General features: G+C 47.0%; 1 protein-coding gene across 1 annotated transcript in view; it reads left to right on the top strand.

Moving 5' to 3' along the window:
• LOC143300330 (hydrocephalus-inducing protein homolog) overlaps nt 1-15,448 on the top strand; it is a 142,558-nt gene that overhangs the window by 100,268 nt on the left and 26,842 nt on the right. The window contains exons 63-74 of the mRNA XM_076613931.1: nt 1,994-2,158; nt 2,512-2,619; nt 3,026-3,190; nt 3,554-3,775; nt 5,411-5,507; nt 6,111-6,386; nt 6,845-6,987; nt 8,830-9,038; nt 10,064-10,240; nt 11,189-11,458; nt 13,136-13,360; nt 14,459-14,597. Coding sequence (XP_076470046.1) covers nt 1,994-2,158; nt 2,512-2,619; nt 3,026-3,190; nt 3,554-3,775; nt 5,411-5,507; nt 6,111-6,386; nt 6,845-6,987; nt 8,830-9,038; nt 10,064-10,240; nt 11,189-11,458; nt 13,136-13,360; nt 14,459-14,597 — 2,196 coding nt within the window. The remainder of the gene's footprint in view (nt 1-1,993; nt 2,159-2,511; nt 2,620-3,025; nt 3,191-3,553; nt 3,776-5,410; nt 5,508-6,110; nt 6,387-6,844; nt 6,988-8,829; nt 9,039-10,063; nt 10,241-11,188; nt 11,459-13,135; nt 13,361-14,458; nt 14,598-15,448) is intronic.

The following is a 15,448-nucleotide window of genomic DNA, read 5'->3' as shown; positions in this document are numbered from 1 at the left end:
GGTGTTCTTCAGTGCACCACAATACCTATTAAAAAAAGTTACAATGTATACATTGCAAAGCCTATAAACTCGCTCTGGAAATCCCATCACACACATCAGTCTTAGGAGCTTATAGAGAAGCAGATGTATTACCCCTTGACGAACACAGAAAAGTATCTGCCACAAAATTTGTTTTAAGAAGCTCAGTGTATGACACTTTCTCCAAAAATGAAGTAAACTTAAAATCAGACAAAGATTTTGCAAAAACAGCCAGAACAATCCAGTCCCTAAAGCCTGTCAGTACATTTACTGAAGATAACATCATCAATTCAGAAGTTGATTTTTAAAATATAGCTGTTAAACCGTCATTCTCAAACACACCACATTGGGAATTGAGAAAACCCAACTTTGATATGGAGTACACAAATCTGCAAAAAAAATGATTCACCGAATATACTAAAGAGCTCCATATGCTCTCATATAGAAAGTGAATATAGAAATTATCTTCCAATATATACAGATGGTTCGGTTCTTGATGATGTCAGAGCGGGAGCAGCTTTTGTGATACTGGAATTGAACCGTGAGAAAATGTACCACCTGGGCAACTTTCTATCTTTTCGGCTGTGCTCTTCGCCATACTTATGGCCACAAACTCACTCACTCACTCATTCCCTCGACTGTTGGGGTCGTTGGGGGGACATGAGGAAGATGTCATAGCTCGCCACGCCGTTCTGTTGGCAGCTGTCGTGAGGAGATCTGGCATCGTCATTTTGGTCCATTCCTTGACGTTGTCGGACCAGCTCTTTCTCTGCTGCCCCCGTCTGCACCCTCCCTCTACAGTCCCTTGCAGGATGGTTTTGGAGAGGGTGTTATGTCATATGACGTGACCAAACCATGCCATCTTCCGTCGTTTGACAGTCGCCAGCAGTGGTTCTTGGGGCCCAACAAGGTTGCTGACCAGGTTCCGCACATAGTCATTGGTCTTGTGCTCCTTGTAGGCCACAAACTACATTCTGGATTTTCATCAAAAGGATAGTCAAATCCTACTTTGCATAGATTCAAAATCAGCGTTAAATGCACTTAGATCTGCTAATCAAAAATCACGCCTTGAGATGATCACAGAAATAAAACACATTGTACATCAGTTATCAATCAAAGGCATCCATGTAACTTTCATTTGGGTGCCTTCTCACTGTGGGATTTTTGCAAATGAGAGGGCAGATCAGGCTGCCAGAAAGGCAGCACAAAACAGCAAATGCTCAATCCTCCTCAGGATCACATTAGGTCTACAAGAATGTTATAGGTGTATAGAAAAAGTGTCATGTGATCTACATAAACATAGGCTAAAAGATTTAGACTGCCAGTATTACCATCACTGTATGAAGACAGTTACAGCAAGCAACCCCAAGGCTTTCTTAAATGATTTATCTGTCTCCCAGTCAAGACCAGTTAGACGTTTAATTCATCGATTCTGTTTGAATGCCCTTCAAACTAAATTTTGCAAAAATATACAGTGTCTGTGCGCAAAAGAAGTCAATGTCTACCACATACCTGTCCAGTGTCCAAAAACAAGACAACTGTTCTTTCAAAAACTAGCCGACCAGTTTCAACCAAACACATATTTGCCCTTAAGATATGTTTTGAATAATCATTCATTCATTCAAAAAAATTCTGAATGTTTGATTCAAAGTCCAGTTGGTATCTACCTTTGACTGATCACATTTTTGTTGTCATTAGCATGCTTTTTTACTGTCATGTAGATGTGTAACTCACTGTCGTAATTCATGTTATAATTCACTGTTAGTCACTACAGTCCTTCGTAGCTCTTCGTTTTCCACTGCTCACTATAGTCATCCCACCACCTCTTCTCATGTACCCCACGCCTCATCTCCTATGCGCACATACAGCCTGATCAGCACGTTCAGTGTGATCACTACTGTTCATCTCCACTGCGTTTGTGTTTGTGCTGTGAAATGTTTTGCAGCCTAAAGGGGGTCTGTGTCATGTTGTGCAGGACCTGTGTATCGTCATCTCGGAATGCAACCCTAAGGTTTACCCCAGAGGCATCCCCTACAGTTTGATCGCTGAAAGCTGCACCTGCGCCATCAACATCAAGGATGTCAGCAGTATTTTTGAGGAACACTACATCTGTAAAAACCTCTCCGAGATACCCACTGAAGTAAGAAGACTGACACACCCCACATGGTGTGTGTGCCTGTGTGTGTGTGTGTGTGTTTTAGGTTATTCAGTTTCCATTCAAAGATGTGTTGTAACTGTCTTTCCTTGTGCGTTTGTGCACCGCTTGTTATCATGCCATGGTGTTCACTCAATATCTGTCTGTCAGCATCTGAATCAGCAACATTTTGAACACATTTTACTGATCAACTATTTCCCATTAATCCTGATGTATGCTTTACCACCTTGTGCATACTTTTCATTTTGTATCAGAGTATTGCTCTGACTTTCAATGTTGATACATACACATATGTTTGGATGTGGGTGTGTGATTGTATATACGCTTGTCTCTTATAGATTGACAGTGGTGGTGTGTACGGGGTGGAAGAAAAACGGTTTGTTTTCAACCATGTCCTGGTGGGTAGAAAGGCCAAGGCGCGTTTCAAGATCAGCAACATTTCCAAGGTCTGTGTGTGTGTGTATGTGTGTGTGTCTCCCTCTCCCTCTCCCTCTCTCTCTTTCTGAGCTATTTCTTTTTATGTCATCTCTTCCAACAAGATTATTTCTTTGGAAAAAAAAGAATTGATGAGACCATTTTTCACATTGTATGAAAGCTTGACAGCTGCCACCAGTTCCCCGCCAGTAGAACAATGACAAACCTTTGCCTCCTGACGGAGTTTGAAGTGAACAAGTCCATTGTGTTGTTTTGACATGAGCCGAAGCCAATAACTGAGAGCATCGTTTCTGAAATATTTGGTGCTGGGGAGTGTCGTTCACAAAGAAACTTGGTGGTGGAAGAATTAAGCGTGTGAAACCTGGGAGTGGAAGACTGGAGAGCCCAGAAGAAAAGGACTGTGTGAACGGTGTGCAGGTTCCGTGTGAGGTGACCTTCACCCTCCGGGTACAGAGCAAAGGGGCACAGCAGAAGGCTGTGGATAAGGTGCCAGAGTGTTTTGAGGTGGACCCTCAGAGAGCCACCATCACTGGCAGCACCTCCATGTTTGCCACCCTCACCTTCGCCCCGACCTGCATGCAGGTAGCCAACCCACCTGTCCACACCTGTAGCTTCTGTGGTGTTTTCTCACCGTCCCCTGGACTCTCTCTCTCTACTCTTGGCCTTGTCTCTGCATGTCTTTCTCAGCATGATCTCCTGTCAGTCTCTGTCCCTTCCTCTGTCCATGTCTGTGCCATTACTGGTCTGTCTGCTCTTTCTGCACCTCTGTTCCATCACCTGGCTCTTCACCTCTCTATGCTTATCCGACTGTGCATCATCAGTGTTTGCTAACAAAGATAAACTCAACACAGACGAGGTGGGTTTCTCCTGTGAGGTTGTGATGGTCATTGCACCAAGCCCCTGGATGTTAAAACAAACTGCGGTGTGTTGCCCCCCCCTTGCCAGGCCTTCAGCACGGTGTTTGAGGCGGCCATCGACGGGCAGGTGCGCAGCAAGGCGCTGGTGTTTGAGGTGGCAGGCGAGGGAACCCTGCCCCGCGTGTCGGTCACCCGCCCCTCCATCACCAACAGCCAGGGCCAGCCCCTGCTGCTCTTCAGCAAGGGCCACGTGGGCCGCTGCCAGACCCTCACCCTCACCCTTGTCAACTCCGGCCTCCTGGCCTGCAAGGTGATGATCTGGCCATGGCTGTGAGATACGGTCAGCCGTCCAGTCCTTGTAACCCTACCCACTTGGGACATTCACCTACACCTTATCCAGTCCTTGTCACCTTACCCACTTGGGACATTCACCTACACCTTATCCAGTCCTTGTCACCTTACCCACTTGGGACATTCACCTACACCTTATCCAGTCCTTGTAACCTTACCCACTTAGGACATTCACCTACACCTTATCCAGTCTGTGTCACCTTACCCACTTAAGACATTCACCTACACCTTATCCAGTCTGTGTCACCTTACCCACTTAGGACATTCACCTACACCTTATCCAGTCTGTGTCACCTTACCCACTTAGGACATTCACCTACACCTTATCCAGTCTGTGTCACCTTACCCACTTAAGACATTCACCTACACCTTATCCAGTCTGTGTCACCTTACCCACTTAGGACATTCACCTACACCTTATCCAGTCTGTGTCACCTTACCCACTTAAGACATTCACCTACACCTTATCCAGTCTGTGTCACCTTACCCACTTAGGACATTCACCTACACCTTATCCAGTCTGTGTCACCTTACCCACTTAAGACATTCACCTACACCTTATCCAGTCTGTGTCACCTTACCCACTTGGGACATTCACCTACACCTTATCCAGTCTGTGTCACCTTACCCACTTGGGACATTCACCTACACCTTATCCAGTCTGTGTCACCTTACCCACTTGGGACATTCACCTACACCTTATCCAGTCTGTGTCACCTTACCCACTTAAGACATTCACCTACACCTTATCCAGTCTGTGTCACCTTACCCACTTAGGACATTCACCTACACCTTATCCAGTCTGTGTCACCTTACCCACTTAGGACATTCACCTACACCTTATCCAGTCTGTGTCACCTTACCCACTTAGGACATTCACCTACACCTTATCCAGTCTGTGTCACCTTACCCACTTGGGACATTCACCTACACCTTATCAAGTCCTTGTCACCTTACCCACTTAGGACATTCACCTACACCTTATCCAGTCCGTGTCACCTTACCAACATGGGACATTCACCTACACCTTATCAAGTCCTTGTAACCCTACCCACTTGGGACATTCACCTACACCTTATCCAGTCCTTGTAACCCTACCCACTTGGGACATTCACCTACACCTTATCCAGTCCTTGTAACCTTACCCACTTGGGACATTCACCTACACCTTATCCAGTCCTTGTAACCCTACCCACTTGGGACATTCACCTACACCTTATCCAGTCCTTGTAACCCTACCCACTTGGGACATTCACCTACACCTTATCCAGTCCTTGTAACCTTACCCACTTGGGACATTCACCTACACCTTATCCAGTCCTTGTAACCCTACCCACTTGGGACATTCACCTACACCTTATCTGCCACTGATCAGAATGGTAAGAATTGCCACCAAGAATTATTGGGTCTGATCGACCATCTCTGGGTGACTTATTCAACAAGCAGATTCTCAGAAAGGCAAAGTCAGTCAGTCAGGATGAACCACATCCAGCTTTCACACACACACACACACACACACACACACACAGTATACACAGAAGTCGTGGTGGGCTGGCAAGACATTGTGAGATGTGTGCCATTGCCATGACAACAGGTGGACATGTACCTGATGGATGATGACGGAGTCTTCACGCTACAGCCTTCAGCTGACACACACCGCTGTGACGTGGCCGATGAGAGCGTCAGTGGCTGTAAGTTGTCGCACATTTCAGTCAGCTTTCTTCACATCCTGATACTTTTGACAGACCTGGTCACAGCTCTTTAAGAGAGATATACAGCATTTGACAGAGACATTATAGCACACATTTCAGTCCGTAAGGTTGAATCTCTAATTTTTAAAACATATTTATTTGATTCATGTATAAGGCACTCCAGATTATGGGACATAGTAAACTCATTGCTCAAAGAGACCAGTCTCAGTATCAAGTAGAAGTAAAACCAGAAACATGACTCCCGTGACAGTCAAAATGGAAATGGGACCAGTATGTTCAAGTGTGGTGAAAAGGAAAGAAATCTCATAACCTCTACAAAAATATCAGTGCCTCAGCCAAAATATATCCAATTCTCATTGCCATACACACATCTTGCATGCAATGACGCATACACACGTTGTTGGGTTTTTTGGGTGGTGGTGGTGGGGGGTTGCATTTTTGTTGGGTTTTTTCCCGGAAAATTAGAACCATTTTTGTTGGGGTTTTTTTTCGTGGAAAATCATAACTGTTCTTGTACAAACAAACAAAGAATATAAACAGGAAAAGTGCTGCCTGATAATGACAAAAAGACTTGGTTGACAGTGGCTGCAGCGTTCGCGGACAAGCTGCCGACGGTGTCTGCGATTCTGGGCGTGGGGGAGAGGGCCTCGTTCAGGGCCGTGTTCTGCCCCCAGGAGGCCAAGCGGTCCCAGGGCTTCGTCAGGGTGTGCGTGCTGGACAACCAGTACGAGAACTACCAGGTGGAGATGGTCGGGGAGGGCCACCAGGACGACCTCACCATGGAGAACATCACGCCCCTCTTCCTCTCAGGGCTGGGGGAGGGGGAGGGGGGGGTGGTGGAGGAGGAGGACAGATCAGGTTTGGACCAGGCGTGTGGGAGTCGAGGGGGTTGGGGGGGGGTGTGGTTGTGGAGCGAGTGGTGTGGCTGGTTTTTTGGTTTTTTTAGCAGAATGACGTTTTTACTTGTCTCTGAGAGGGCGTTTGTGAGAGTTTGTGGGCATGTGTTTGTGTGTGTGTGTGTGTGTGTGTGCAGGCAGTGTGGTAGGGCAAGGGCAGAAGAAAAAAGGAAAGATGCAGAGTGAGAAAAAAAAAGTGTGTGTGTGAGTGTGTGTGTGTGGTGTGGATGTGTTGAAACGGGAATGAAGCAGTGGATGAAAATGATAGAGAGAGAGAGAGAGAAACATTTCATTTGTAATTTTCTTTTCTATGATAGGGAATCGTGAATGTCTTTCAAGAGGCATTCCACAACTGGCATATGTAACCATATGCTGTAACCAGTGTGTGTGTGTGTGTGTGTGTGCACTGTGTGTTGTCAGCAGCAGAGAGCCAGGTGCTGAGGTTCGGTGACTGCCCCATCAACTCTCGTCGCTCCCTCACCTTCTCCCTCACCAACCACTCACCCGCACACTGCCTGCGCTTCTCTTGGCCCCCGCACCCCCTGCTCACCTTCAGCCCAAAGGTCAGCCCTTCACACACACACACACACACACACACACAGGCACCCGCACACACATACGCTCTCTCTCACACACACACACACACACACACACGCATACACACATTCACACACTTGCATGTGTACACAGTCATTTCTTTTCCCAGCCTTCATCTAATATCACAGTTTGTGAAAAGACGTTAAACTAAAGAACAAACACACACACACACTTACACACACGCACACACACACACACACACACACACACATGCAAAATATGCACACACATATATGCATGCACATGCATTGGAAAATTATGAAATAATATGGTAGTAAAGTCAGTGAAACATTGAGTAGAAAAACTTACAACAAAGTTAAAGCTAATTTGGCATATAAAAATCAGTTTTCATAATAAGATTAAGTCAACCTGTATATGCCTTCTTCTTCTTCTTCTTCTTCTTCTTCCTTAACTGTGTGAAGAGTCATTGTAGTGCTGCACAGAAAAATTGTTCACCCACTCAACAAAGGTAAGGCTAATGCGGTGTACAAGAATAAATTCACACAGTAAAAGTAACATTTTTTATCTGTCTTCTTCTTCTTCTACTTCTTCTTTGTCATCTTCTTCTTCTCCATTTTGTTCTTCTCCCTTAACTGTGTGAAGAGTCATTAGGATGTTGCACAGAAGAACTCTTCACCAGGTTCCTCCAGGTCTGTCAGTTATATGTCAAAGCCTGGGTGTCTGCAAATAGTGCATTTGTTATAGGTGTTTTCCACCAAACCTGTCTTCCAGCCTCCTGTCTCGGTATGACCGCATGCCATCATCAGAAGTGAGAGCTGCATGAGGAATGGTTTCTCCACTGCTGTGGGAAGTCATTTACAGCTTCGTCTTTTGTGAAGGACCATGGCTCTCAAACAAGGAGGCAAGATCGCTTTGGCTCTTATAGTGCTGCAGCGTGGGGGGCTAGTTGGCCTTTGGGGACCACCCCTTTTTCTTCTTCTTCTTCTTCTTCTGCGTTCGTGGGCTGCAACCCCCATGGTCACTCGTATGCACACGAGTGGGCTTTTACGTGTATGACCGTTTTTACCCTGCCATGTAGGCAGCCATACTCCGCTTTCGGGGGTGTGCGTGCTGGGTATGTTCTTGTTTCCATAACCCACCGAACGCTGACATGGATTACAGGATCTTTAACGTGCGTATTTGATCTTCTGCTTGCATGTACACACGAAGGGGGTTCAGGCACTAGCAGGTCTGCACATGTGTTGACCTGGGAGATCGTAAAAATATCCACCCTTTACCCACCAGGCGCCGTCACCGTGATTCGAACCCGGGACCCTCAGATTGAAAGTCCAACGCTTTAGCCACTCGGCTATTGCACCCGTCGGGGACCACCCCAACACCAACTATCCTAAAACCGTCTTGGCTCAAGAGAGTGGGAATGTGACTTTGGCAGGACAGGGGGTTATCAGAATGCGAAAGCAGACCCCAGATTGGACAAGTTGCTGACTCTCATCAATGCTTTGCCACTGAAGCATTCTTCTTTCTTATTTATATATTCTGATTGTCACAGTATGTGAAGGAAGTAACTATGGTGCCGTGACAAGCAAAAGAGCATGTGCAGAAGGGAATCCCCAGGATTTTGATTATAGGCGATTGGTTAGCTGCCTGGGTGCACTTAGTGTGTCTTGAATAGGGAGATAACTTAACCTTCAAAGTAAACTGTACCCGTGGGTCCCTGCCATGTCAAGGGTAACTCGCCTTCAGGCAAAATGATTTTTGTCTTGACTACAGCCCCAGATTGTCAAAGTTGGACATGACTAACTATCGTACACACATGCATGACAGGAAGTGGGTGGGCTATGTTTCAGGTGGGTCACCTGCACGCTGGCAGCACCAAGGACATCACGGTCACCTTCCTGGCCACGGAGCCCACCACGCTGACGGAGGAGGAGGTGGTTGGCCGCATGGTCCAGGTGTTGTTTGACCGACCCCAGGACCAGGTCACCGACTGGGATGACCGGGTCAAGGCCGTCAAGTGGGTCGACATGCCCACCCTTCAGCCCAACGCCAACGAACGGTCAGTGCGGTGCAGGCCTTTCTCACCTCACACTTTGACAGTACATTTTCCTGGGAGCCTCCCCCTCCCCCCCCAAAAAGCTTCACTCATTCCAGGGATCGCGTTAACGCATGTTTTTCGCGTATTTGACGCATTTTGATTTTCGCTGACGCATTTTCACAGCGCTCACGCGTAACACTTACGCAAAACAACTTTTACTCCAAGCCGTATCAATGCAACTTTAGGACTGACTTGGCAGCAAGGTTTGCAATACTGAATCAGACGGTACAAGACAAAGTGTCTGTGCATGCGGAGCACTGCGAGATGCCTACATGACTCTTAACAGCTACAGCCAATTAACAGAGTACGCGCGCACACAACACTGCTTAGCTGACGAGTTTTGGAACAGAGTGGCATCATTACAGGGCGTGACTCTGTAGCGGGAAAGTTAAGCTTTGTTTGACCGCTGAACGTTAATCGGCTAGCCTAGGCCCTACCGTTTTTTTGTTTTCCACTGTATCTCAGTCACGGAATCGACTCAATATGATTGTCAGGGCTTGCGGTGAATTTCAGCGCCGACGTGAGCGGCGAAAATAGGTGAGTAAACCTCTGATTTAGTGTCATAGGTCTGACGCAATTCTGACTCTACCTTACGTGTTTTTTTGCCGACTTTGCGTAAGCTGCACGCGTTTTGAAAAAGTCTAGTGCGATCCCTGCATTCTACTCCAGGTACAAGTTATCACATACCATGATTACTTCGCCTCTGGCAAAATGATGTAAAAAGAGATCCACTATGATAGGTAAACAAATGATAGGTAAACAAATACATAAGCGTGCACTCAAGGCCTGACAAGCGCGTTGGGTTATGCCGCTGTCAGGCATCCGCCTTGCAGATGTGGTGTGGCGTATATGGATTTGTCCGAACACAGTGACGCTCTTTGAGAAACTGAAACTGACACTAAAGAAAGTGTTTTGTGCACATTTGGGTTGTGGGTGGGGTGTATACACACTGAGTGAAGTGCGGTGTGTCGTGGTGTGCTGTGCAGGCCGTTGAAGAGGAAGGTGGTCCAGATGCAGACAGAGCCGGCCCACAAGGAGGTGGAGGAGTCAGTGCAGGACTTCCCCCTGCTGGTGACGGCCCTGGCCAACTACAGCAGCTACACCTGCGACACCTCCTCCCTGCACTTCAGGGACACCCTCCTCTTCCAGACACGCTTCTGTCAGTGAGTTCCCCCTGTTTCTCTGCAGGCATCGGTGTGTGGGGATCTGCAGTGTCCATAGAGATGCCCACTGTTACGATTTCGCCGTATTTTGTTACGCTTGATCACAGTTTGTTCCGACGTTACGCCAACGTCAAATTTGTTCCAATGAGTTCATTTTCAACTGCATAGCTTGGTCACATGCTCTCCTGTCATAACATTACCCAGATGCTCTAGACCTATCAGTCACGAGGCCAGGGCAGACACTACTAACTTTGGTCTCACGTGGTGATGATCAGGTAATCATGTATGTGTTTACATTGAAACATCATCAAATGGACCAATCAGCTTAATCGTAACAGTTACACCGTGTTGCACCATAAGGCCCAAGTGTTTAAGCCTTGTAGATAGAATGTACGTTTGCAGATGTGGCTGGGAGTCCAAGCGTTCCGACCAAATTTCAAAATGTCCCTACCAAATTTCCTGATTGTTCCTACACTCTTGACTGGGGTTGGCATCTCTGTGTTCACTGCTTTGATGGCTGCTTCCTTGTGTTCTGTGTTTGTTGTGTATGGTGTCGAAAAGACCGTAAGTGTTTGGGACATTTCTCGTCTTTGCGGATGAAATCATTCTTATACCAAACAGAATGTTAAACAAAAGAAGCTCATGATAAATGAATTGATAGCCTTTTTTAGGAATATTTCATTTCAACCAGGCTTGAGTGAATGCAGTGATAACTGTTAATGTTCCTCACATTGATGGAAGTAATTGAAGCATTGGCATTTCTTGGTTCATTATTTTATACAGCCTTTAAGATAAAAAGTTGGCCTTGTGTTTTCTGTATTTTTAAATGAGTAAATGTAATAGAGTGGGTGGCGCAGTGTTTCATAGAAATGTAGCAAATGATGCAGCAGGACCTGTGTTCAGTTTGTGAGCGTTCAGACCCAATATTCAGACCCTTGCATCTTGCAGACTGACCCTGGAGAACAGCGGGGAGGTCACCCTCAGCTACCGGTGGCAGATAATCATGGAGCAAATTCCCTCCCCTGTTCACCGCTCTCTGACGGTGCTGGGGGAGGAGGAACAGAGGGGCCCGGTGAGGAACGGCGGGGGGGACACGGCTGACGCGGCCTTCAGCGTGGAGCCTGCCCTCGGCACCATCCTGCCCGGCAAGTCGGCCGAGTTCAGGGTCAAGTTCTCTCCCCTGGATGTGGGGGACTACGCTGCTTCCCTGGTGTGCAGGTCGGTGATGCCCTCCACCTTGCTGCTGCTGTTGTTGTCTGCTCTCCACGCTTCATTCCCCTCCCTGTACAGCACGTAGACAGCAGTTTCAGTTTCTTCAGGGGGCGTCACTGTGTTTGGACAAATCCAGTTTGGTTTAAATAATCTTTAATTATTCAACAATACACATGATTACAATGCAATGAATGACAAAAGAGCATCAACAAGCTTAAAGCTTATACTGTGCTCACAACGTTACACTTCAATTTTATCATGACGGCTGATGAACCATATTATGACTTGTATCAAATAACATTCATAAACAGTAAGTTATGAAATAATGAAATAAAACAAATAAACAAACAGTACATAATATAGTAAAATAATGCTAATATCAATACTAACATGAGATTAAATTTATTATCACCAGAGTAATTGGCCTAATAGAAGAAAAACAGGAAGAAGAAGAAGAAAATTTTGAAGAATGGTGGGTAAGGTGGTGGGGGACGGGGGAACAGAGGGGAGAGGAGAAATTCTAACAGATCATTGGCCAATCCATTCAACTTTGAATATTTGGTCAGACAAATAAATCCAGCATATATTTTACGAATAGAATCATGTTGTACCCTTTCTTCACAATACTTTCTAAGCTAAAATCTATTTGAATCGGAGATAAACTGGTGAACAGTTTGAAATATTGAATATACACATCCAGTTTGCCAGGAGTGATGGCCTTGTGGTGACGCGTCTGCCTGGAAAGCGACGGGGGGGGGGGGGGGGCTTGAAATGAGAGGTGTGGGAGTCAATGCCAAGATGATGGGGCAGCAAAAAAAAAATTTGTTGTTGAATGCTGATAATAGTGTGTGTGCTATATGTGTGTATGATGTGTGCAATGTGTGTGTGTGATGAGTGTGATATGTGTGTGATGTGTGAGATATGTGTGTGTGATGTGTGAGATATGTGTGTGGGTGCACTATTTATGTGTGTGTGTGTGTGTGTGCAATGTGTGCGACATGTGTGTATGATGTGTGCAATGTGTGTGTGTGATGAGTGTGATATGTGTGTGTGATGTGTGAGATATGTGTGTGTAATGTGTGCAATATGTGTGTGGGTGTGCTGTTTGTGTGTGTGTGCGACATGTGTGTATGATGTGTGCAATGTGTGTGTGATGAGTGTGATATGTGTGTGTGATGTGTGAGATATGTGTGTGTGTGATGTGTGCAATATGTGTGTGGGTGTGCTGTTTATGTGTGTGTGCAATGTGTGCGACGTGTGTATGATGTGTGCAATGTGTGTGTGATGAGTGTGATATGTGTGTGATGTGTGAGATATGTGTGTGTGTGATGTGTGCAATATGTGTGTGGGTGCACTATTTATGTTTGTGTGTGTGCAATGTGTGCGACATGTGTGTGTGTGCAGTGTGTGTGTGTGATGAGTGTGATATGTGTGTGTGATGTGTGAGATATGTATGTGTGTGTGATGTGTGCAATATGTGTGTGGGTGCGCTGTTTGTGTGTGTGTGTGTGTGCAATGTGTGCGACATGTGTGTATGATGTGTGCAATGTGTGTGTGATGAGTGTGATATGTGTGTGTGTGATGTGTGAGATATGTGTGTGTGTAATGTGTGCAATATGTGTGTGGGTGCACTATTCATGTGTGTGTGTGTGTGTGCAATGTGTGCGACGTGTGTGCTTGCAGCATTGACAACCTGCAGGAGGACAGCCAGGGCCCGGTGATCAGCCTGAAGGGCCACAGCCTGCTGCCGGTCTGCCACTTTGACCTAAAGGACTCGGACAACATCGCCAGCCTGTGCCGAGACCCCGCCCTGCCCGGGCCCAAGGGGACTCAGCCAGGCTCCCAGCTGGACCCCAACACACGGGTGGTGGAGTGCTACGCTGTGGGCGTCGGGGCCGTCTGTCTCAGGTCTGATGCTGGCAAGAAAAAGGAAAAGGGGGGGGGGGGGGGGGGAGCTGGGAGGATGGGCACTGTGTACAGTTATTTTGGTTGGTTTTTGCCTTTCAGTTTGTCACAGTCCTGAAGAGGTGTGTTTGAACATGAGACAAACAGTTTGCTTACACCTGCACACACACACAAGCAAACACACACACACACTGACACCCACACAAGCACATGCACATTCAAAGTCTCACACACGTACATCCACACACATAAACATGCATGCACTCGCTCATACATGTTCGTGCACACGCACATGCACTTACGCACACATACATGCGTGTGCATACGCACAAACACACATACACACACACACACACATTTAAAATGAAAGAGATTTTTCATGAAAACAAAGGTTTTTTTTGTATATACGCGAGTGGGCTTTTTATGTGTATGACTGTTTTTACCCCGCCATGTAGGCAGCCATACTCCGCTTTCGGGGGTGTACATGCTGGGTATGTTCTTGTTTCCATAACCCATAACGCTGACATGGATTACAGGATCTTTAACGTGCGTATTTGATCTTATGCTTATGCTTGCGTATACACATGAAGGGGGTTCAGGCACTGGCAGGTCTGCACATATGTTGACCTGGGAGATCGTAAAAATCTCCACCCTTTACCCACCAGGCGCCGTCACCGTGATTCGAACCCGGGACCCTCAGATCGAAAGTCCAACGCTTTAACCATTCGGCTATGGCGCCCGTCAATCTCAACCCATCCAATACAGCCTGGATTGGAACCCAGGACCCTCAGTTTGAAGGCCCAGTGCTTTAGCCACTCAGCTTTGACACCCACCAAGCTTGGAGCAGTTCACAGTACTCTGACTGTCACAATTGTTGTTGAGATTTCATTCAAGTCAGCAGTAAGTGTACCCCAGAAAACTGAGTATGGCTGCCTACATGACCAGGGTGGAAACGGTCATACACGTAAAAGCCCTACTTGTGCACTATACGAGTGAACATGGAAGTCGCAGCTGACAAATGAAGAAGAAGTAGTGAGCTGTAACAGGATGCTGCAAGAGGGGCCTGCTGAGAGAGAAGTTTGTACTTGTGTCACGTGACAGGGAGTTCAGCATCGTCAACCCCACCAGCACCAAGTACTGCTACCAGTGGGTGTGTGAGGACATCGTGAAACTGCCTGCACAGCCGGCCTTCAAGTGTCTCTATCCCCAGGGACACATTGACAGTGGATGCAGAGTCAAGGTACATCTTCACACCTGTTTAGTTATCTGCTTCTGTGGTATTCTTTTTTTTTTTTTCTTCTTCTTCTTCTTTTCTTTTCTTTTCTTTTTTCTTGTTTGTTTTTGCTGCCCCATCATTGGTGCCATTTCAGTGGCATTGCCTGTTGATCCAGAATCCTCCATATGTAGCCACAGGCAGGTTCATTTGCCGCAGTTCAAGTGCCAACAGCTATCAGTGTCAGGTCACCATGAGGCCACCCACCATAGGAGTCCCTGCCCTACTCCTGAAGTGGTGTGATGCAGTGCCTGCTGTGATTGAAGACCGGCAGGACACCAGCTGCAGAGTCCCTGCTGATGACGATAATCACTTCCGTCATGAAGTCTTGACTGAGTGCAGGGACTCCTATAGTGGGTGGCCTCATGGTGACCTGACCTCTTGCCATCCCCTCCTCCTCCTCTCCAGAAAGGAGACCACTGTTCACATCCCTGTGACCAGCACAGGATAGGACTGGCAGGCGTGCACTGAAGAAGTAAGCGCATGACAGCTTTGAGAAAAAAAACTGCCGCGGCAGCATCGCCAAGGGCTGCAAGAATAATGGAGGCAGCAGCAGCAATGCCCAAATAGCTTGGACAGGTTCTATGTGGTTCGTCCGTCGGGATCGACGAGGACCATCTAGTCATCCTGGGGGTGGGTGGGTTGGGCTCCGTGGGTGCGCAGATGACTGGTCAGGCCAATCTGCGCCTGGAAGGTTCTGATGCAGTGTGGACAGGGGATGGTGGCGGCTGTCGGGGACTTGCTGGCACTGCTTTTCCTGGCCTGTCTGCGTTGCTCTGCTGCAGCGATTCTGTTGGCCTCACAGGATTTGGCGCCTT

This window comes from Babylonia areolata, chromosome 26, assembly GCF_041734735.1.
Source record: "Babylonia areolata isolate BAREFJ2019XMU chromosome 26, ASM4173473v1, whole genome shotgun sequence".
In the NCBI taxonomy this organism is placed as follows: domain Eukaryota; kingdom Metazoa; phylum Mollusca; class Gastropoda; order Neogastropoda; family Buccinidae; genus Babylonia; species Babylonia areolata.
The sequence above is the reverse complement of the archived record's forward strand: the minus strand, read 5'-3'. Positions and strand labels throughout refer to the sequence as shown.